The following is a 22297-nucleotide window of genomic DNA, read 5'->3' as shown; positions in this document are numbered from 1 at the left end:
GGAGCCCAGGTTGCAAGGCTTGCCCGCGGGCGCTTCTATCTACTGAGCTATCTTGACGGCCCCTTATTCATTTATTTTTAAATTTTCTTAGATTTATTTTTTTTTTTTGGTGTGCATGGGGGACACAGGATGACCTATAGGAGTTAGTTCTGTCCTTTCTCCTTGAGGGTCCTGGGGCCTAAACTCAGCTCTTACCTACTGAGCTGCCTCATTGAGCCAGCGTTTCTTAATTAAAGCATCTTAAGTACTGACTGTAGATTTAATTTTTCACTCAGTGAAATATAAAAAAGGAGCTCATAATTATTCCGTTTCTTATATTCCATCTTTTAAAAATGGGCCTATCTGTGTAACCAGCTGAAAGGCGTCATTTTTATGTTCTGCTCCTATTAGTTAACAACTTGTCAGAGACATTTCTCCCTGTCCCTGGAATGTCACTAGCTTTGCTTTAATCTACTGGACAATTCACTGATTCACTATGCCGTGTTTTTCTTCGGTATGTGAAGTTCAGTGTGAGTGCTAATGAGCTGCACCGTCCCTTTCTGTGACTCCGTCGCTTACGTTCCTCGGGCAACACCGACACTGTTGGGAGATGCCAGTCTAGAGGGTTTAGAATGAATGTGATCCTGAGTCCTGAGGTGACAGAAGAGCTCACGGACAGACTGGAGCCTTGTCTTCCACGTCACTTGGGTGCTTCACAGCTTAGCAGAAGGGCACAGAAACAAACCCCTCAGCAAGCGTTTTAAAGGCTTAAGGCAGGGCTTCTTTCCTTAAGCTAGAAGGCACCTGGAACAACGGGAAATTTCAGGGAAGGGATGGGAGGAGGAGGAAGTGGCAGCCCCACCCAACACCATGATGGAAGGACGACTCTAACACTCCGAGAGGCATCGGGACCAGCATCCTAATGCTGGCCACTTGAAGGGCCTTGACTGACGTGAGGGAGATGGATCCCGGTGAGTACTGGCAATCTCTTTCACTTTTATGAGGTGGTAAGTCAGGAGAGTGAGTGAGCCTGGGAAGGGAGGAGTGCAGAGAAGACCAGAGAGCCTGCACCAGAGAGAGAGCCTGCACCAGAGAGAGAGTCTGCACCAGAGAGAGAGTCTGCACCAGAGAGAGAGTCTGCACCAGAGAGAGAGCCTGCACCAGAGAGAGAGTCTGCACCAGAGAGAGAGTCTGCACCAGAGAGAGAGTCTGCACCAGAGAGAGAGCCTGCACCAGAGAGAGAGTCTGCACCAGAGAGCCTATACCTGCAGTGGATGGCTCACTGTGTAACCTGTCTCCTTCCCCCTGTTTCCTCACCTTCATTTGGAACATATCATACAGTCCTCCATTTCCTTTCCTGAAGCTGTAGACCATCCTGCCTTCAAAATTCGAAGCTGGAGTGGCCTTGGGAAGCCCAAGTAGGACATATGGGCACAGTTCCTTTAATAAACATATTAATTAGTTACTGTCTCTTACTGATGGGCATTTATCATTTAGTAGTATTTATGCTTACAAATCATGCTGCAGTGGATGCCCCTGTTGGTAGAACTTTGTAGAGATGTATAGAAGTATTTTATATGAAAAACTTCTAAAAGAATAAATGTTGGAGCAAGGGCAATATCCACTTTAAGTGTTGATGGCATCAGCTGACTTTAAGTCTGTATGTGTATATAATCCCATGCTAACTCTATAAGGCATCTCGTTTCCATATGCTCTGAACAAAATAGATTATGTTATTTCAAGCATTTTCAATAGAACCAAAGATGGATCTCATTACGGTTTTAGTTTGTATTTTATGATCATGACAAGGTGACTCTTTAATATTTATAGCTACTTTTATTCATGAACCAAGAGACTTAATGATTTTACCTGGGCAGCCAACCCAGGAACTGCTTTCTGCTCGGGAGCAGCTATTGAAACTACTGGACTTGGGGTGTAAACAATTAATTAGTCACATAGACACCCATTCAGCAAAAGCACTCCAAGGAAGCACTATAGTCAGCAGTAAGGGTTAGTTGAAAACTAGGTGGTTCTGAGCCAAAGGAACTGCAGAAGATGGAAATAGATCACATGGGTCCTGGGGCTGGTTCTGTTCCAACCTCCTAAGCTACCTAAGGGCTTCTATACTTTTTGTTGTTTGTTTGTTTGTTTGTTTGTTTCTTATTGGTCATTTGAGACAGGGCCTTAGGTAGCCCAGGCTGGCCTCAAACTTACTATGTATCTGAGGATGGCCTAGAACTCCTGATCTTGTTGCCTACACCTCTGAAATGCTAGGATTACAGGTGCAGACCACCACACCCTAGTGGTGCTGGGAATTGAACCTAGGGCTTTGTGCACGCTAAGGCAGGTGCTCTAGCACCTGAGCTGCATCTGATGTCCCAGCTCCTGCACTCTTTGGCACCTTTGAATGACGCAGTGGAAATGGAGTTGTAGTTTTTCATGGTTGTTTGGCCCCCCCTTGGGTTCGACAGAGAACCCCAGACTGGAGAATGGCTCCTCAGTTCTTCTGATAGAGCAGCTCCTCTTAGGTCTGTCCGTTTCTTTGCTCTTTAGATGGCTGTCTGGAAGGGAAGGTCAGGAATCGTCCGCTCTAGGACCACCTTCCAGGTGAGGATCTAGGCATATTAGTCAAACCAAATTTAAATGGCAATAAGTAGGTACCACTGGGCAAGTCATTTGACCTTACTAACCATCTTTCTACTTATCTGTCACATGAGGTTGATAACAGCTCATGGGATAGTTGTAGGGATAAAAGGAGATATGTGCAGAAAGCCGGGAGCCTTCTTAACACTTTCTAAATATCAGCTACAGAGCTACAGACATGACTATCGTGGCAGGGCCTATGTTCTAAAGCAAAGCACTTGGGAAGGATTTCAGGAAGGTAGGTGCTGAAGTTTGCTTGGAAAACTGGTGTGGTAGAGACACAGAGAGCTTAAGGGAGGGTTGGGGCTGTCCAGACCTGGGCATGGTCCATCTGGAGGACACAGTGTGAGAGAGTCAGAGTTATTTTATAAGAACCTGGGAGGTAAGAGTCTGTTGGACCCACACTTTGGAGGAGTTTGGATTTAAGCTTTTGAGTTATGAGAAATTTTTATTTTCTCACACTTAAATACCTACAGAACATTCTAGTAACCTCACCACATAGGAATCATTTCATAAACTTTTGCTGCATAGATTGTAATATTTCTAATTTTTTAAAACTGAAGAAATAAAAAGGAGTGAAGTATGTATCAAAGTCCTCAAATAATAATAATAATAATAATAATAATAATAATAATAATAATAATAATAATATAGTAAGTGGAAAGAGAGAGAGCTAGCACAAATGCAATGTAAGGCAGAGGAAGACCCTGAATTCAGCTGGAATTTGGTGGCAGAGGCCAATTCTCTTTCTGGTTGTACCACATGTAACTTACCTTTGGTGTCTCTTCTTGAAGCATCCCAGGCCTTGGCAATGGATTCCTTTTCTGGCCCTGATCTTCACCTACACCTGCAGGGGTCTTAGGAAGCCCTGCAAATCACATCATTGCAACACTTATTTATTAGCTACCACATACCCGTAGAGGCCGGTCCCTGCTGCACATTGATGGTCCCTCTCAGGCTCTTCCCGTCCCCTGTATTTAAGTTCCCATTAGCCTTCGACTTAGATCATTGCAACAGCAGCCACTACCATCTCCACCCTTGGCTTTCCCCCCTCTGGTCTGGGTTAAGCACCACAGCTAAGTTAATCTCAAAGTACAGCTTTGATGAGCCACTCCTGTTCAAACCCATCTTTAATCAAAGTGACACTTCTCCAAAACAACTGCTTGACAGAAAAACTTGAAGGAATGAAACCTTTCCTACAATTTTCAGTACCTTTTATTTTTACTTTTAGCATCTAGGGGATGATTTCTCCTTATTCTTTGATTGATTTTGTGTGTGTGTGTGTGTGTGTGTGTGTGTGTGTGTGTGTACATATGCACATGTTTGCACTCATGTCTGTGTCTGTACAGGCAAAGGCTAGACTATGTTGGGTGTTTTTGTTGATCAGTCTCCAACGCGTATATTAAGGCAGGGTCTCTCACTGAACCCAGAACTTGCTGATTCAGCTAGACTGGCTAGGCAGCTTGGTCCAAGGATCCTGTCTCTAAAAGGTCTGTATATGAATAAATTTTATATTCCCATTGTTGTATATGAGGCAATCTACTTCCACATGCCTTCAACAAACAGGGTATTGCTATTATTTTCAATATTTTAATAGATCAAATATTGATATTATTATTATTATTATTATTATTATTATTATTATTATTTTGAGACAGGGTTTCTCTGTGTAGCCCTGGTTGTCCTGAAACTCACTCTGTAGACCAAGCTGGCTTCGAACTCACAGAGACCTGCCTGTTTCTGCTTCCTGAGTGCTGGGATTAAAGGCATATGCTACCACTGTCCGGCTCCTAGTCTTAATTTTTATAGCCATTTTTATATGTTTTGAACTACCATGGCCCCCTTGCCAGCCCTTCTGATGTCCCATTCCTTGAAGTTCAAGCACATGCACTTGTCCATTTAATAACCATTATTTAGCACCTGCCTCCTGGGGAAGGCAGGAGATGGTAAAGACTAGGAATAGATAGACACTGGAGCCAGCCTGCTTGGGCTTGAACCCCAGTTCTGACCAGAACCCTCTTCATGTCAGGAACAATATCAATACTTTATTACAGAGTATTTGTGAGAATATAAATGATTTTGGACACAGATAATGGTCTGGACTGTAGTAGGAATTCTCTGAACACAAGCATGATTTTCTAAAATGTGTGGTTCTGGACCTAGGGGAATCCAGGTTTGAACTGACCAAGGTCTCTGCTTTTGTGGGGTTAACTCTAGATGCTATTCAATGCTCTGCAGAAAAGAAAAGTATTGTGAAAGCAAAGAATCCTGGGGTGGGGCATCTTCAGTGGCTGAAGAAAGCCCCATGCATGATTATGATTCCCTCAGAACCAAGACCCAAGTGGAGGGATGGCGTCCCGCCTGGGAGCAAGGCCGGCTCAGGTTTGGGTTTCTCAGAGGGTTCCTCCTAGGCAGACGACTGTTTTAATGTCTCCTCCCAGCCCTTTTTAAAGGCTGGTAATATATCCGGATATAATTTCATCCTTTTATACCCCTGTCATTGTGTTAATCGAGTAAGCGCCAGGAGTCTTGTGTCTGACTCTTACTCACACCATTACCTCCAGTGGGACCACATCCAAGTCAGGCCTTGTGGGTGCTGACGTGTTTTTCTAATTGATTCTACTGGATTTCCTGCATTGTTGAGCTTCTTCCTGAGTCTCTTGGCTTTCCTTTCTGGCTTCAATGGAAGCCTTTCCTTTTATTCTAAGTCATGTCTCCTTGACACGAAAAGCCCTTGGGTGAGCCAACACATCATTACATTAAATGGGATAAAAAGAAAGCCCAAGTATCTGGTGGTGACTGTATCTCTTCATGCACGCAGCCTTGGGCTTGAGAGAGGGCAACATCCCTCCCTCCTCCCTCCCTCCTTTGCTTCCCAAACTGAAGGGAGCCCGGGGAAAGGGAGCCAGCTGTGCTCCAGCAGTGAGCAGCAGTCAGGAAAGCCTGCCTCAGCTCTGTTCTGTCCTGTGCAGCACGTGTGAGGACTGCCTTCATTCCTTTTCAGGGCACATGAGCTTTCAAGGTGGGCGGGCCTCTGGAAGGCATGTTTAGGGTGGAACACCTTCCTGGGAAGTTCAGTGGTCTTCGTATGAACATTTCAGACCCCTCAAGAGTATGAGGTCTAGTCAGCTTCCAACAGGATCTAGGCCAGCTGCTTTCAAACTTTTCACCATGACCCATAATTCACACCGTGACTCATTTGCACATAAAATTGTCCTCGCTTTTCCAGTGTCCCATGCTTTGTGGCATTGTCTATCCTGTTTTTCTTATTGGTCACCTTTCTTTTAAAATTATATATTATAGCCGGGCGGTGGTGGCGCACGCCTTTAATCCCAGCACTCGGGAGGCAGAGCCAGGCGGATCTCTGTGAGTTCGAGGCCAGCCTGGACTACCAAGTGAGTTCCAGGAAAGGCGCAAAGCTACACAGAGAAACCCTGTCTCGAAAAACCAAAAAAAAAAAAAAAAATTATATATTATATTTGTGTGTGTCACTTTAACAGTAAGCACAATTGTCAGGGTCAGAGGACAGTTTTAGGGAGTCAGTTCTCTCCCTCCAGCATCTTACCTGGATGACCAGTCGTCTCTTAAGCCTTTTTACCTTCCCTACAGTTGATCCCATAACCTATGCTGCTAAAATTCCTTCTAGGGAAAGACATCAGCAGCATCCACCCCTTCTCCTAAAACTGAAGTCCCAGTGACAAACAGAGAAGGGTTCTGACAAAGTTCCCTCCGGGGAACCAATGAGTTTATTAGGCTTCCTTACAGAGCACAGGGGACGGGGTACTTGCAGGGATGTGGATGCTCCTCCTTAAACAGGCTGCGCCCGGGGAAAGCCTTTACTAAGCAGGGCCTTTCCCTTGGCTGCATCGATGGAGTCCTCCCTTCACTTACATACTGTAATCCTTCCATGAAGCCACATGAAATAAGGTAGAGTTGCATACAACAGGTAGTGAGGAGTGGCTGGAGACTCTGGTAAGGGTCTCATGACTCTCCTCACTTTTCCAGAGTGGGTATAAACAGTCAACAAAGCCTGCCTGGGGTAATCTTTCTGTTAGCAGGCACAGCTGGAATGCCCTAGGATGGTGGTTGTTTGGCTTGGAGGTAGTCACTCACAACCTACTAATAGGTTGGACTTGTTAGAGGAAAGACCTAATGGATTTTTATTGACAATGAGTGCAATATGAACATCAGCAGCAGGAACAGCAAAGCAAATTCAAAGTGAGTTGCATGGTTGCTGCTACTCGGAGTTGCTAAGAATTACCAAGCACTTTCTCTGTGTGTGGCATGGTGCAGGTTCTCATGCACGCCTCCTCACTGAAGGCCCATGGAAACCCTATGAAGTAGGAACACGATCATCTCCCTACTTGTTAGATGAACACACTAATGTATAGGAATATTAGATGACTTGGTCAAGGTCTCCCAAGTGACTTGGCAAGGTGATAACCTAGGGTCTAGTCACTCTAGAAGCTTCATACACTTGTCTATTGTGCTAGGAGAATCTTACAACTATACACTAGGTGTATATGCACAATACCTCCCACATAGACCTGAAACAAAACTGAGAATCAGAAAGTAAGCCTGCCCTTGCCCCCATACCTGAAATCAGAGACTTGCCTTGTAGCAGATGTCCAGTCTCCAGACAGCTCAACTTCATGCACACAAAATTCCAATGTGTTTATTCTTAACCCAGCAGGATGATAGTTAGAGTGACGTTCCATGATCTGGAGTTTGTTTTGCCCTCTGGGACACCAGTCCTCCAGCACTGATGTCTCTAGGACTGATAGTCCTCCCTCTCCCCTGCTAGGAACTCCTGAATTACCCTTTGAGGTTGTCATGAAATTAGCAGGCAGAGAGCAGAACGTCAGTCAGGTTCTGTAGGCATGACTCCACATCTCAGCTGGGCAGTGACCTGTCCTCCCTCCCCAAGTGGCAGCCTTGGAGCTCAGGTCTGTGGAACTGCAGATCCCCAGGAACAACAAGGACCACCACACCCAGGAGATGGGCTTGACGAAGCTCATCCTGCGCCGTGCTCAGAACTTCAGCTTAACGTTGACCTTCAACCGACCCTTCCAGCCCCAGAAGGACCACCTCACCTTTGTGGCTGAGACAGGTGAGCTCGCTCTGCTCTCAGGTTCCCCTGGTTCCCTCAAAACAGAAAGTTAGTAAAGCTCGCCTGGGGGAAGGGCTCTTGCCACCTGTCTCTGGGGTGCCCTCCCCTCTCTCCTGGGACCCCCAGGACCCTCATATCAGTACTGTTGGTCCTATTAAAGAAATATTTGGCCAGGTCAGCAAACTGTGATGTTTTAGTCACAACAGCCAACCTGTAAGTACACAGGCATAGTTGTAAAACTCCCCAGCCATGACCTCCTTTCAGTTCTCATGGAAGACTTTAAGTTGGTCCTACCAGGCTCTCATTTTACAGATTGGAAATGGGGGGGGGGGAGATCAGACACCCAAAGAACTTAAATGTCAGTAAAAGCCTTGAACCAAAAGGCTTTAGCAAATGTTGGGAGAAGGTAGGCATTCTGCCAGGCCACAGGGAATCATACACCACATTTATTTTACTACTTTTAAGTGTGTGTGTGTGCACACATACCAAGAGGCTAGAAGTGAGCATCAGATCCCCTGCAACTGAAGTTAGAGGTAATTTTGAGCTGTCTTACAGGAGTTCTGGGGTCCAAATTCCAGTGCTCTGTAAGAGCAGTATACAAGGTTAACCACTGAACCATCATGCCTCCAGCTCCATCACTTAGAGTTTTGAGCCTTCCTCTGGGATCTTCTTTCTCTCTTCCTCAGGACCAGAGCCCACAGAGCTTCTGGGGACCCGAGTCACTTTCCCGCTGATCCAGACCTGGCCTGGGAATGTCTGGAGTGCTGCTGACTTCACCATTGACAACAACTCTCTCCAAGTCTCGATTTTTACGCCAGCCAGTGCAGTCATTGGCCATTACACACTGAAGACAGAGATTTCTCGGGACCAGGGTCCTGGTGTGACTTACCCACTGGGGAATTTCATCTTGCTTTTTAACCCATGGAGTAGAGGTAGGACTTGTTCCCAGTGTGTAGTACTAATTTGATGCATTGGAAATGTTCTTTCAGGGTCTTCTGGCAAAGCCTGGCAGATAATCATTGCATATTTGTGCAACAAATTACTATGTGCTAAAAAAAAAAAAATTAAATTTTTATTTGTGTGTGTGTGTGTGTGTGTGTGTGTTCACCTACATGTATGAAGGTCATCTTGTGGGGTTGGTTCTCTCCTTCTAGCATGTGGGTCCCAGGGATTGACTTCGGGGTACCAGGCTTAGCAGTAAGCGCCTTTACCTGCCCAATCCTCTCACCAGCCTTAAATGTATTTATTTAATTTTTTTTCCTTTTGTGAGATGGGGTCTTGCTGTGTTGTCTAGGCTGGTCTTGAATTCATGATCCTCTGTCTCTGCCTTCTGAGTGCTGAGATTATAGGCATACACCACCATACTCAACTGCAAAAATCACTTTAATAAAGTTTTTGGTTTTGGTTTTGTTGTTTTGAGATGGGCTCTGATTATGTAACACTACTGACTAAGTGGACCAGGCTGGCTTCAAACTCACAGAGACGCACCTGCCTCTGCCTCCTGAGTGCTGGGATGAAATTGTGCAACATCACACCTGGTCCCACAAAGAATTTTTTAAAATGATTTAGTTATGCTTATTTTATGTGGTTTGGTGCTTTGCCTGCATGTGTATCTTTATGAGGGTATCAGACCCCCTGGAATTGGAGTTATAGATGTGAGCTGCCATTTGGGTGCTGGGAATTGAGATCCTCTGGAAGAGCAGCCGGTGCTCTTAACCACTGAGCCATCTCTACAGCCCCACAAAGAATTTTTAACAACATGATGAAAATATCCATACTGTGCCAGGCAGTGGTGACGAATGCCTTTAATCCCAGCACTCAGAAGGCAGAGCCAGGCAGAGATCTCTGTGAGTTCAAGGCCAGCCTGGTCTACAGAGTGAGATCCAGGACAGGCACCAAAACTACACAGAGAAACCCTGTCTCGAAAACCAAAACAAAACAAAAAGAGAAAGAAAGAAAGAAAGAAAAGAAAAATCCATACTGTGACGTTAAGTGAGATAATTTAACAAGTGGAATTTAATTTGATTCTAATTAATTATGTATATGCATACAGCAAGAAGATAGTGTATTGGTGGGTATTTCTGAGTAGTGGGAATGAGTGATTTTTTTTCTGTATGTTCCCAAAAGTCCAAAAGTCTAGAATAATCTTATAATTTTCATTCTGTCATTTTTAATAGCATAGATTTGTTGCTGGCCTCTGAAGAAGCACATAGCTAGCTTTTACGAGTGTCCAGTCTTAATTTCTGTTAACCTCAGTCACCTGTTGACTGTTCCTCTTGTTTCCAGAAAGACGTAATTACTTTTATAGTGTTTTTTAATTTCGGGCTTGTTCTTGGCCTGGTGATTTCTTTCTGTCTCTGTTACTCTTCACTGCGCAGAGGATGATGTCTACCTGCCGAGTGAAACCCTGCTGCAGGAGTATGTCATGAGTGATTATGGCTTTGTTTACAAGGGTCAAGAAAATTCCATTACCTCCAGGCCTTGGAACTACGGGCAGGTAACACCCGCTCCTGGACGTGGGCCTGGGATGGGTGTGTTGGGGGCTGTTAGCCAACGAAGGCACCGTGTGAAGTGCTGACCAATTTCCTGTCCAACGAGAGGGGCAAGCAAAGAAAATATGGCTTTCTTTTCAAGATTTTTATGCTTTATTAAGAAAGGAGTGCTGGGCGGTGGTGGCACACGCCTTTAATCCCAGCACTCGGGAGGCAGAGACAGGCGAACCTTCGTGAGTTTGAGGCCAGCCTGGGCTACAGAGCGAGTTCCAGGAAAAGCACCGAAGCTACACAGAGAAACCCTGTCTCGAAAAAACAAAAAAAAAAAAAAGAAAAGAAAAGAAAGAAAGGAGCAGAGCATGATGAAAGTCGACCAACAACTGTAATAAACTTCTATGTTCAGTTACCAGCCCCATTAGGGGCCAGTAGAGCCTTATTCTTCTATAATTTGAAAACAGCCCGTGGGCCAATGTCTCCTATCACTTTATTGAAAAAAAAATCTTCTTGTGTGTTTGTGAGCATTTTGCCTGTTTGTATGTCCGTGCACCATGTGTGTGCCTAGTGCCCAAGGAGGCACAAGAGGGTGATAAATTCGCTGAGATTAGAGCTACAGAAGGTTGTGAGTTATGTAGGTGCTGGGAATTGAACTCAGGTTCTCTGGAAGAGCAGGTAGTGTTCCTAATTGTGGGGCCATCTCTCCAGTCCCTCTCCCAGTGCTTCAATTAATTAACTGTATTTATTCATGTGTGTGCACATGTATAGGGACATGCATGCCATGGCACATACGGAAGCCAGAGAACAACATGAGAGAGTCATTTCCCTCCATGCACTGTGTGGGCCCTGGGATTAGACTCCTGTCATCTGGGTTTGTGGGAGACACTTTCCCCCACGGAGCCATCGTGCCTCTCCCCATCCCACCCTGGTGTGGGTCTTTTTGTTTATGTTTATGTTTTTTAAGGCAGGTTCTCACTGACTTGATTTCCCAGTTAGCCTTTAATTTCCTGTGTAGCTCAGACTGGCCTTGAACTTGAAATCCCCCTGCCTCTGTGCTGCAACAGTACTGCTTTTGCATGAGTCACCAGGAAAGATTTTTCAAGCTTTGAAACCGTTGGGAAGAATTTTAAAGGAATACTAGTTTGAGACTTTAGAGAGTACAAGGAGTATCTGTAAATATCAGCATCTATAAATACCATTTCACTGGGACTCAAGCATGTTCCTTCATGTAGCTGATGCGGAAGGCTTTTATGCTTAGTGGCAGAAGTGAGTTGAAACAGAGCCTGTGGGCTTCCAGGTGAGAGAGTTGCTCCTGACCCTTTACGGGAAGGTCCAACCAGCCTTGCTCTAGGTGCCTCAGTTCCCCTTCTTAGCACTGGACCTGCGGGAGGAAATCACAGATAGTGTATCATTTAATCCGATAACATGTCTCGATATAGTCACAGAGGATAAAGATTCTTTCTGAAAAAACTAACCACAACTCATGACCACAACTGAAAAAGTGAATTTTAATACAATAAAAAGATCTTTAGTACATCAAATATCTAGTTACTGTGAAGCCCCGTTACTGCGTGCAGCAGGTGGGGTCAGGGGACTTTGGCTGTGGATGACTTTTCCACCCTCAACCACCAATCATGGTCCATGCGGTCTCTCCCTTCCTGTTAGTCTAAGGGGTGGGGGATGTTGGGAGCTTTGCTGAGGAAGATCACACTCTCCCATCCCCCAACTCCTGCAACTTGTGAAGTGTTTTGAAGCTGGAAAATGGTGCATTTGACAGGCAAAGGGTCGACATTTGTCACAAACACATGTTGTAAGCGTATCTCATGAGCCTATCCTGGCTTTTCCAATGCATGCAACATTAGCCCTGACTCCAACACTCTCTGCCATCTTCTCCTTTCTTTCAAATACTGATCTCATATTTGCAAATATGAGATCATGCAAACACTCATCCACATGGTCTTTCCCACAAGTCCTGTAGACAGATGACCTAGGTCCTTGGGACCCACCATGCTAAAATACCTCAAAGAAATGTCTCCATGCTCCTCTTTCTGTTTGTCCTATCATTTTAAATCTGGGTTTCAAAAGCCTTCTCTCCCATTCTCTCAAATCTTTTGCATTTTTTCTTTTTTCTTTTCTTTTTTTGATTTTTCTGTAGACCAGGCTGGCCTCAAACTCACAGAGATCCGCCTGGCTCTGCCTCCTGAGTGCTGGAATTAAAGGTGTGCACCACCGCCACCTGGCTTCTTTTGCATTTTCTGTCAAGAGCCACATAGCTAATTTTTTTAAAGAGTTATTGCAATGCATTTCCAACTTGATTTCCATCTGACGTAGGATCTTGTCTTATGACTAAATCCTGCAGCCCTCCTCTCACAAACACATCACTCCTTTAAAAACTTGTTAATGCCCAAGTTTCTGGACTCTACACATCTTTGCTTTTCTCTGATTTCTCCCTTCACATACCTTGTAAGTTCGAAGAGGACATCATTGATATCTGCTTTGAGATCCTGAACAAGAGCCTCTACTTTCTAAAGAACCCATCCAAAGACCATTCTCAGAGGAGCGACGTGGTGTACGTATGCAGGGTGGTGAGTGCCATGGTAAGAGCAAAAGCTTGCCCCTGCCTGAGAACAGCCTGAGTATCTCCTGGAATTTGTGGAAACCCACCTGTCTGTTCTGCAGATCAACAGCAATGACGACAGTGGTGTGCTTCAGGGGAACTGGGGAGAGGACTACTCCCAGGGCATCAGCCCTCTGGAATGGAATGGCAGTGTGGCCATCTTGCGGCAGTGGTCAGCCAGGGGCGGGCAGCCTGTGAAATATGGACAGTGCTGGGTCTTTGCTGCTGTTATGTGCACGGGTGAGTGAAGTCTTACCCTCTGACTCTTTCTGGTTTCCCCTTCATGTCAGGCCACAATCATCCCTGCTCTCAGAGTCCACTGCCGCTCATGAAGGGCCCAGAGCTTGCAATGGCCCATGGCTAGGAGCAGTGTGCACACCAGTTCTTAACCTGCACACTATTCAGCCTCCAGGGGATGATCTTTGCAATTACTCCATAGTCTCTTTGATGAAGAATGTTAATAGTGGGCACCTGAGCTGCACGTGGTGGGTCATGCCTCTAATCCTAGCATTTGAGAAGCGGAGACAGTTGGATCGGGAGTTTCCTTGGCTATATAGGGAGTTAGGCTAACCTGCACTAGATGAGATCTTGTCTCAAGAGACAGACAGACAGACAGAGAGAAAGGTGGCCATTTGGATAGAGCAACTTGTAGTCCCCACAAAAGGCAGAACACTTCTTCCCATTGGGCCAAGAGGTGGACGCTGAAAGTGTGAGTAGACAGTCTTGGATAGCCTGACCTCACAGGTAGACCTTCCTGAGAGACTTGACTTACAATTAGAGCTTGGCTACCTTGCTAACTACCCACGAGGAGAATACACACTTTACTCAATTGAGTGCATACTCAACTGTTTACAATTCAGTGCCAAATTCTTGGCCCAAGTATCTGGGAAGCTGAAGAGCCTGGGGTATTGAGGTGTTAACAGTCTCCCCCATGCAAAGCACATCTTCTACGGGGTTGTCTAGTCACATTGTGTGCTAGGTGTTTTCTGCAGTAATATGTGGACTCCTTTGGAAGAGGGGGGTGGGGCATAGGGTGAGAACAGTCTTCTGTCCTTGACTCATTGAAGGGAAGCATAGTCTTACGTTCAGGGGCCTCACAGACAGAGATTTAAATCCGAATACACATAAAGTGACCTCATCAGCTTACTTATTCTGTGACTACTCTGGCCTCCTGCAGCCCCTGTTCTGCCTTGGCCTGGAAAGTCTCCCGTGGGAGCCAGGTGGCCATTATAAGATCCCCTTGAACCTTCAGATCCTAGCATGCACAGGAGAAGGACTAGATCCATGGCTTGGCCCGCTCTGCAAGCCCTTCCATCGTCACGCTTCACAGAGTGCTGGGGCTGTTGGATGAAGAGGTGACTGCCAAGCTGCTCTGGCAACCTGCAGCTTAGGTCTGCATGCCAGGTCCCCTGCAGATGTGTGGGAAGCCCAGTGCAGTGCTGGCGCAGACATGTGGCCATGCTGGAGACTCTTTAGAAACACGGCGACAGCAGCCTCTGTAGACTCTGCCCTCCTTGGAAGAGTGGGTGGGTAGGAGAGACTTCTGAACTCACTGGCAGAGGTCCCAAGACATGCCTGGCTCTTGAGCACACCTGGTTGTAGGCAGTTAGTTTGTGTACGTGTGTAAAGCATGGGATAATGTCTGCTTTGAGTGAATGTGCCTGTGAAATCTTAGCTTTACGTACCATCCTGAGGATCCACAAGAGGGCGCTGCTGGCTTATCAAAGAATGAGAGCAGTTTTTAATTTCTGATGTCATCCATTGTCTTTACAGCGGAATGGATGCTCTAGCTAGCCTTACTCTTATTTGTTTGTTTAATTATTAACATATGTTGTCGTGCTGAGGAATGAACTCAGATCCTTGTATGTGGCAGGCAAGCATTCTACCACTGAACTATATCTCCAGCCCTTTAATTTTTTTCTTCTTTCTCTCAACTTGTATCTTTAAATAGAATGGCAGAATCAGAATTTTAGAGCTGAAAGCCATCCAGTTCAACTCTTCACTTTCTTACAAGGAGACTAACCCAGAGATGTTAAGCCTTGCATCTCCAGTCACACAGTTTCTCTTTTGAAACTGGCCACACCTTTCCCCCCTTTTGGATTCTCACATGTTTTAGTCTCTTTGCTTTTAACTTGGAGAACTGCTAGGGGGTGGGGGTGGGGGAGCCAGAAATGACAAGTTTATTATTGTTTTAAGTGGCTCACAAATGGTTTCTTCCACTTTGTGAGCGGATACCACTGGATGGGCAGGCAGGCAGAAGCTTCACCCTTTGGGAATAAAAGAGTTGCTGCAAGTTTGAAGGTTGGAAACTATGCATGAAAAAATAATAATTCTGCTTGAAATGCTCTTAGTCATCTCTCCTTCTCTGTAGTAATGAGATGCTTAGGTGTTCCAAGCCGCGTCGTTTCCAATTTCCATTCTGCACACAACACAGACGGGAACTTGACCATTGACACCTACTATGACCGAACTGCAGAAATGCTGCCGACTCAGAAGCCAGACAAAATCTGGTAAGAGGTTTTGTCTGTAAAAACTCAGCACTACCCCAGGTAGGGAACACATTGTGATAGCCGGGACTGAATCAGGTAAGGTCCCTCTATGCTGCCCTGGCACTCTCTATGTGGACCAGGCTGGCCTCCAACTCGCAGAGATCTGCCTGCTTCTGCCCGCAAAGTGCTGGGATCAAATGTATGCACCACCATGGCCAGCTCCTCGCGATAGCTTTCTCTATTCTAATTACTTTCTGATACAAATTAGAGGAGAAAAGAATTATAAGCAAAGGCATAAACCACTCTGCATAATGTCGGGTGCCTGAAAACCCGTCAGGAAATATGAAGTCCTGGCTCCTTCCTCCTTTCTGCAGGAACTTCCATGTCTGGAACGAGTGCTGGATGATCCGGAAAGACCTTCCACCAGGGTACAATGGCTGGCAGGTTCTGGACCCCACCCCCCAGCAAACCAGCAGTGGTGCGTGGGGATCATGTGACAGGGGCCAGGCTCTCTGGGAGGCCAATGAGGGTGTGCACCCTCATAGCCAGAGTGGTACAGAAGTCTCCTACCTCACACCCTTCCCAGGGCTGTAGTCTAGACAGTGTCAGATCTCAGGTATAACTTCGCCCCTGACAGTGGGATCGCCTGGAGGAATGGTGAGCCTTTTTGCTCTTCCCTTTCCTATAAAGTAGGAAGGTGATGTTGACAACAGCCACATCAATGTGGGTGACTGTGAGAGTCAGACAAATTAGTGCGCATCAGTGCCCTTGGTAAACTGGAGAACGCCCAGCTGTGAGGGGCATTGTTGCCCTTGCCCATCCGTTCTCATCACCTCCCATGGCCACAGCCAGCTGCCCTGGGCCCATATCTCAGCATCCACATCCCATAATGCCTGCTTCCTCCACAGGGTTGTTCTGCTGTGGTCCGGCCTCTGTGAAAGCCATCAAGGAAGGGGATGTCCACCTGCCCTATGACACCCCTTTTGTGTATGCACAAGTGAATGCTGATGAGGTCATTTGGCTTTTTGAGGGTGGCCAGGTCCAGGAAATCCTGGCCCATAACACCAGTTACATCGGGAAGGCAATCAGCACCAAGATGGTAGGGTCAGATGAGCGCCTGGACATCACCAGTTCCTACAAGTACCCGGAAGGTGCCTGGGCCTTGGATTTGGGAGGGAGTGGGTGTAACCACTGGATGGTCCAGGTTAAAACAACACCACCTCCCCGCTATGACAAACTCCTAGGGGACTATTTTAGGTCCTGGGCACTTGATCCCAAAATAGATTTGCCTAGATTTAGAAAAAAAGAATATAGGATGCTCAATTAAATTTGAATTCCAGATAAATTAAGACAAATACATTATTATAAATATGTCCCAAATGGTATATGTGACATTTTAAATTTTTTTCTAATACATTTATTTATTGTGTGTATGTGTGTATACATATGCATGTATATGTGTAGGAACATGTGCCATGGTGTGTGTGTGTGTGTGTGTGTGTGTGTGTAGGTCAGAGGACAACTTATAGGAGTTGGTTTTCTTCTTCCATCACAGGGACATTGAACTCATGTTGTTAAGCTTGACAGCAGATGTCTTTTTCGATAAGCCATCATGCCAGCCCTGTGTGTGACATCTTTCTGCTAAAAATAATTCACTATTTATCTGAAATTCAAATTAACTGGGTATAGTTTTTAGTGTAAATGTATTCCGAATATCATGTAAGTATGCAAATATTACAATAAAGATTATTTGCTTATCTTAAATTCAAATTTAAAATGGAGGTCCTGCATTTTATCTAGTAATTCTATCAGGGTCACACATCTGTCTCTCTATGTCCATCACAGTAGGAGTAGCAGCAAGGGGAGAGATGGACACTCAGGAGGGAGAGGGCTCTGGGCCTGTGGGAGGGAGGGAGCAGACAGTCCCGTGAAGAGCTTTGGTGGACTCTGGCCACCCGAGAACTAAGCAAGGCTCTGACGTGCTGTCGGTGGGTAAGCCTGGACCATCTTCCCTTGCCTCGGCTTCCTTATCGGTGAAATGAGATGGCTCTCCTCAAAGGGTTAAATGCGCTTGTGTGCAGCATTTAACATACTGGAAACATAGTAAGTGCTCTAGAGGAGTCCACAGTCTGGAGCGAGTTTGAGTTTGGAGCCAGATGTTGAGTTATTCCTAAGGGGAAGAGATAAAGTTCTATCTAAAAGACTTGAATATGTGTTTTAGGAGAGAGAATGTAGGCAGGGAAGAGAAGCCTCTGGGTTTGATGATGATGGTGATGATGGTGGTGATGGTGATGATGATGATGGTGATGGTGATGATGATGGTGATGGTGATGATGGTGGTGATGATGGTGGTGATGGTGGTGATGGTGGTGGTGATGATGGTGGTGATGGTAATGGTGATGATGATGGTGATGGTAATGGTGATGATGATGGTGATGGTAATGGTGATGATGGTGATGATGGTGGTGATGATGGTGATGGTGATGATGGTGGTGATGGTGATGGTGATGATGGTGATGATGGTGATGATGATGATGGTGATGGTGATGATGGTGATGGTGATGATGGTGATGGTGATGATGGTGATGATGATGATGGTGATGGTGATGATGGTGATGGTGATGATGGTGATGATGGTGATGGTGATGGTGATGATGGTGATGATGATGATGGTGATGATGGTGATGATGATGATGGTGATGGTGATGATGGTGGTGATAATGGTGGTGATGGTGATGATGGTGATGGTGATGATGGTGATGGTGATGATGGTGGTGATAATGGTGGTGATGGTGATGGTCGTGATAATAATAGTACTGATGGCAAAGAACCACACTGAATCCTACACTCAGCAATTACATGACCTCAGTTTTCAGCAATTCTGGGCAACCCAGTATCATCCCCGGGTTTCATAACACAGAGCCAAACACTGAGAGACAAAGAGACTGTACTCTGCGCAGCACCAACCCCATCTGAGCCATGGTACCGCATGCCTCTCTGTGTGGCTAGTCACTGTATATCACACGGTCAGGGCGTCTGGCTGGCAGCTGAGAGTCCAGTCATTTGTTTTCCCAAGAAGGTCATTGGGCCTCTCTACCCTGCCCCACTGATGTCTTTGTTCTGTATGGATCTGTTCTGCCAGGATCCTCTGAGGAGCGGTCTGTATTCATTAAGGCTTCCCGGAAGTTGCTGGAACCAAGAAGGGACTCTTCATCCCTCCTGGATCTCCTAGGGTCTGAGGGCTTTAAGGAGAAGCCTGTGCAACTGCAACTCCACCTGGCTAGGGCACCCATGTGGGGCCAGGACCTGCTGCTCATGCTGCATGTCCAGAGGGTGCCGGACACAGCCCACAGTCAGGACCCCATTGGACTGATGGTACACTTTTGTGCACAGGCTCTGCTGCATGGGGGCAGCACTCGGAAACCCTTCTGGAGACATGCGGTACACTTGAATATGGATTATGAGAAGGGTGAGTATGTAGCAGGCATGAGAAGGAGCACCTGTAGAGAGGAGAGTTTTGGGTTTGTGAATCACGCTGGCCTGCTCTAGCCAAATCACAGAGAAACCCTCTCCCAGAATGCACATCTTCCTGGTCAGGGAAGATGCTGTTGCTGCAGAGCTGGATGCCAGTGCAGTACCTGTGACGTCATCCTAACACGTCAGACAACAATGACCTCTGAGTGCATGATTCCTTTGTAACCCATCTCTTGGACTCAAGATGATGTTTTTGCCTCTGTTTAGAGCTACAGTGGCCGCTCCTGCTGCCCTACAGCAATTACAAGAACAAGCTGACAGATGAAAAGCTGATCCATGTGTCCGGCATTGCTGAGGTTGAAGAAACAGGGCGGTTCATTCTGGTCCTAAAAGATTTCTCTCTGGAGCCTCCCCGCTTATCCATTGAGGTGAGGTCCCTGGACAGAGATGGAGACCCAGAGACTCTAAGATGTTCTTCTCATGGGCTTGGGGAGGGGGTACCATGTCATACTGTATAGTACAGTCTCTTGAGGCTTTATTCTCAATCATAGGCAGCAAGCTGAGAGGTGGTGGGCTCTGGTGCTCTGCATAAGCAAAGGGCGGGGTGTCTCATGGAGGTCACATTTTGCAGAGGATGCTGAGGAAGGTCCTCTGTCGAGCATAGATGAAGGCATGTTACCATGAAGGTGTCAGGAGGTCCCTTCACAAAGGTAGAGGTAAAAAGGCAATGATTGGGGATGTGGAGTAGAGGAGACAGGTTTAAGACAGACCTTATGGTCAAATTCAAGAGGTGACTGCTGATAAGATATGGGGTGCCACAGGAAAGAAGAACAAGACGTGAACTTCAGATTTCGAGACCCAATGCCAGAGTGGGCTTGGGTGGCTCTTACAGGGGAGGGCATTAAGAAAGGTCCACCGAGGTGGGTGTGTGTTCTCCCTGTCTCCTGTCACTTGAGCTGTCTTTCCCCAAAGCATTCTTCCCTACCTTTCCCTTCCTCTCCCAAAGACTTTTCCAGTGCCTACCCCAAGTCCAGCTCTGTACCTGGAAGCCTGGTTACCAGCATGCCTGGCACTAGCCAGCAGAACAGTGGCTGGATGGCTCCGTATTGGATGGCAAGTCAGCTGGCACATTTGCAGTCTTCACCTGGGCATACTGTCAGGTTGTCAGGCCGGGTGATGCTGGAGGCCTCCTGTGTGGAGCTCACAGTGGAGCAGAGTTGCAAGTGTAGACACAAGCTCGGTGCTGAGCCAGGCCTCTGCCGGTTACCCAGAGCAGAGTCCTGGTTGTAATGGGATCCCCAAACAACATAGCACATGTCAAGGAGGCTGTGAATGGTTACCAGGGCTGTAAGACCTGTGGGGGATTACTGTCCCTGTGCTGGGTTCCAGAGTTATCTTCACCCACTTGATTTTGATACCCTTTTGGAGACTTGGTTCTTCTGTTTGAGTTCCAGGTAAGTTAGGGTGTGTTCTTCCAACTCTTTAATTCTCTGGCCAAGCTAGAACATGCCGCCAGTTGTGATCTGGTCAGACAGAGCTCATTTGGATTCAATACTCATTTACTGATGCCCATCATCACTGTCCTAGGCATTGTCCTAGGCTCCAGGAGTGAGGGCAGAAGCCCTGCCTCCCATTACAGGCTAAGGCTGTGCTGCCCTCTGACACAGACCTCAAGAGCGAAGCACTGAACACATCTGGGGGAAAACGAGTACGTCCTGCTTATCTCTGAGAAGATACATCAGGATGGGTGAAAGCTCCTAGGCTAGGATCTAGACCCCTTGGTTAGGTCCTGACTGTCATGAATCCATCATGGGATCTCAGCTTCATCATTCTTTTTCGGTGGAATGATATCCCTGATGGCACATAGGTGGCACACAGGACACTCCTCCTTAGTCCTCTGCATGGGTTAGACACACTAATCAATCATAAATGACTGGGATTGTGCTTGGGATCCTACTTAACACACGCTAGACACTGCTAACCCTTTGGGACCAGTACTGCAATTAAATCCGGCAGGTATCTTCAAATAGATGGTGGGAAGGGAAACTCTATGCCCATTCGTGACAGGTGGCAGCTTGCTAGAGTGTCCTGAACTTGTAAAACAGGTCACTGTATGTGTTAGTTTGTTATATGTGTTAGCCTCAGTTTATAGTTGTCTCTACCACTAGGGGCGCCTAAATTCTAAGCAGTCCTTGGAGGTCACAGGAGGAGTTACTGAGTGGGTGTGGCAGTGAGACCTGGGGTACCTCTGTCTTCTCCCCACACAGGTGTTTGAAAGGGCTGAGGTGGGCAAGGCCCTGAACATCCACATCACCCTCACCAACACCCTAATGGTGGCTCTGAATAATTGCATCATGATTCTGGAGGGAAGCGGCCTCATCAATGGGCAGCTAACAAAAGAGTGAGTAATGCTACCATTGGCCTCTTGCCAGTCTTCCTCTGGTGCTGGTCTCTGAGAAGCTGTGCCTCATTTGGACCACTGAATCCTTCTCAGTCTCCAGATGTCACCTGTTGGTCCCCACTTCCCTAACCTCAGGAAAGCTGGCGGTTTGGTGGTACTGAGGGGCACTACTCACTAAGCAGGTCTTCCTGCCCCATTGCCCATCCAAGCAGTCAATCCTGCAGGCTCCAACAGGCTGCTTTTGACTTTCAGCCTTGGGACTCTGATGGCCGGACACACCATCCAAATTCAGCTGGAGCTCTACCCCATCAAAGCTGGGCCCCACCAGCTGCAAGTCCTCATCAGCAGTAGCGAGGTCAAGGAGATCAAAGGCTACAAGGACATCTTCATTGCTGCAGCCCCAGTCTCCTGAGCTTTCCTGATGGCCCCCCAGTCCCCGTTTCAGCCCCCCTTCCCATCCTCAGCACACAGCCTTGCTGCTTTCTACTTCTCAAGGTGTTGTCTTTATACAACCTCGGTAGTGGGGGCAAATGAAACTCTGTAGAACCGCTGTGCATCATGGGAAGAAGCAATAAACACGCATGAGCTCTCTCCTGCGCTAAGAAGCTGCTTACTGTTCCGGTTGGCCTGGGTGCCCACTATGTGGCTGGGCGGGCCCTCTCTGCTCTTCCCGTCTTCTCTTTCTTCTGTTAAGGGCTTCATCTACAAACTAAGCCCACCGGATCCTTTCTAATGCCAGGTCTCTACACACGTATGCCCTCAAGTGAGCGTAGAGGCAGAGGTGAGGTGGGAGGTAAGCAAATGCAGGGCCAATTACCAGAAGCTGCCGGGCAGAATTTCCCTATTACCATCCCGAGAGCTCCCAGCATGGCAGGGAGCCCGTCTGAGCCAGCAGGTACTTGGCAAACATGGCCATCCTTTCTTGCTACCCTAACTCTCCACAGCCTCTTCTCTCACATCTTTGTTATTTTTAGGACAGAGGGAGCACGTTTTGCGTTCTTCACTGTAGTTATTAAAATCTCCAGTGCTTATCCTTGACACTGTGGGAAGAACAGAAATCCTCTCCCCCCCCCCCCCTTTACATGCTATTACCACCCT

General features: G+C 46.8%; 1 protein-coding gene across 1 annotated transcript; it reads left to right on the top strand.

Moving 5' to 3' along the window:
* Positions 1-940: 940 nt before the first annotated feature.
* Positions 941-21790, top strand: Tgm7 (transglutaminase 7). The gene is made up of 13 exons (XM_052723699.1): positions 941-950; positions 7550-7732; positions 8419-8664; positions 10111-10229; positions 12687-12815; positions 12898-13075; positions 15207-15345; positions 15699-15802; positions 16233-16475; positions 18467-18793; positions 19066-19226; positions 21066-21199; positions 21452-21790. Exons 1-13 carry the CDS (start codon positions 941-943, stop codon positions 21609-21611), a joined length of 2133 nt encoding a protein of 710 aa, XP_052579659.1. The 3' UTR covers positions 21612-21790.
* Positions 21791-22297: the final 507 nt, after the last annotated feature.

Source organism: Peromyscus californicus, unplaced genomic scaffold, assembly GCF_007827085.1.
Source record: "Peromyscus californicus insignis strain IS unplaced genomic scaffold, ASM782708v3 Scaffold_7__1_contigs__length_154581171, whole genome shotgun sequence".
In the NCBI taxonomy this organism is placed as follows: Eukaryota; Metazoa; Chordata; class Mammalia; order Rodentia; family Cricetidae; genus Peromyscus; species Peromyscus californicus.
This window is presented reverse-complemented; position numbering and strand designations above follow the sequence as displayed.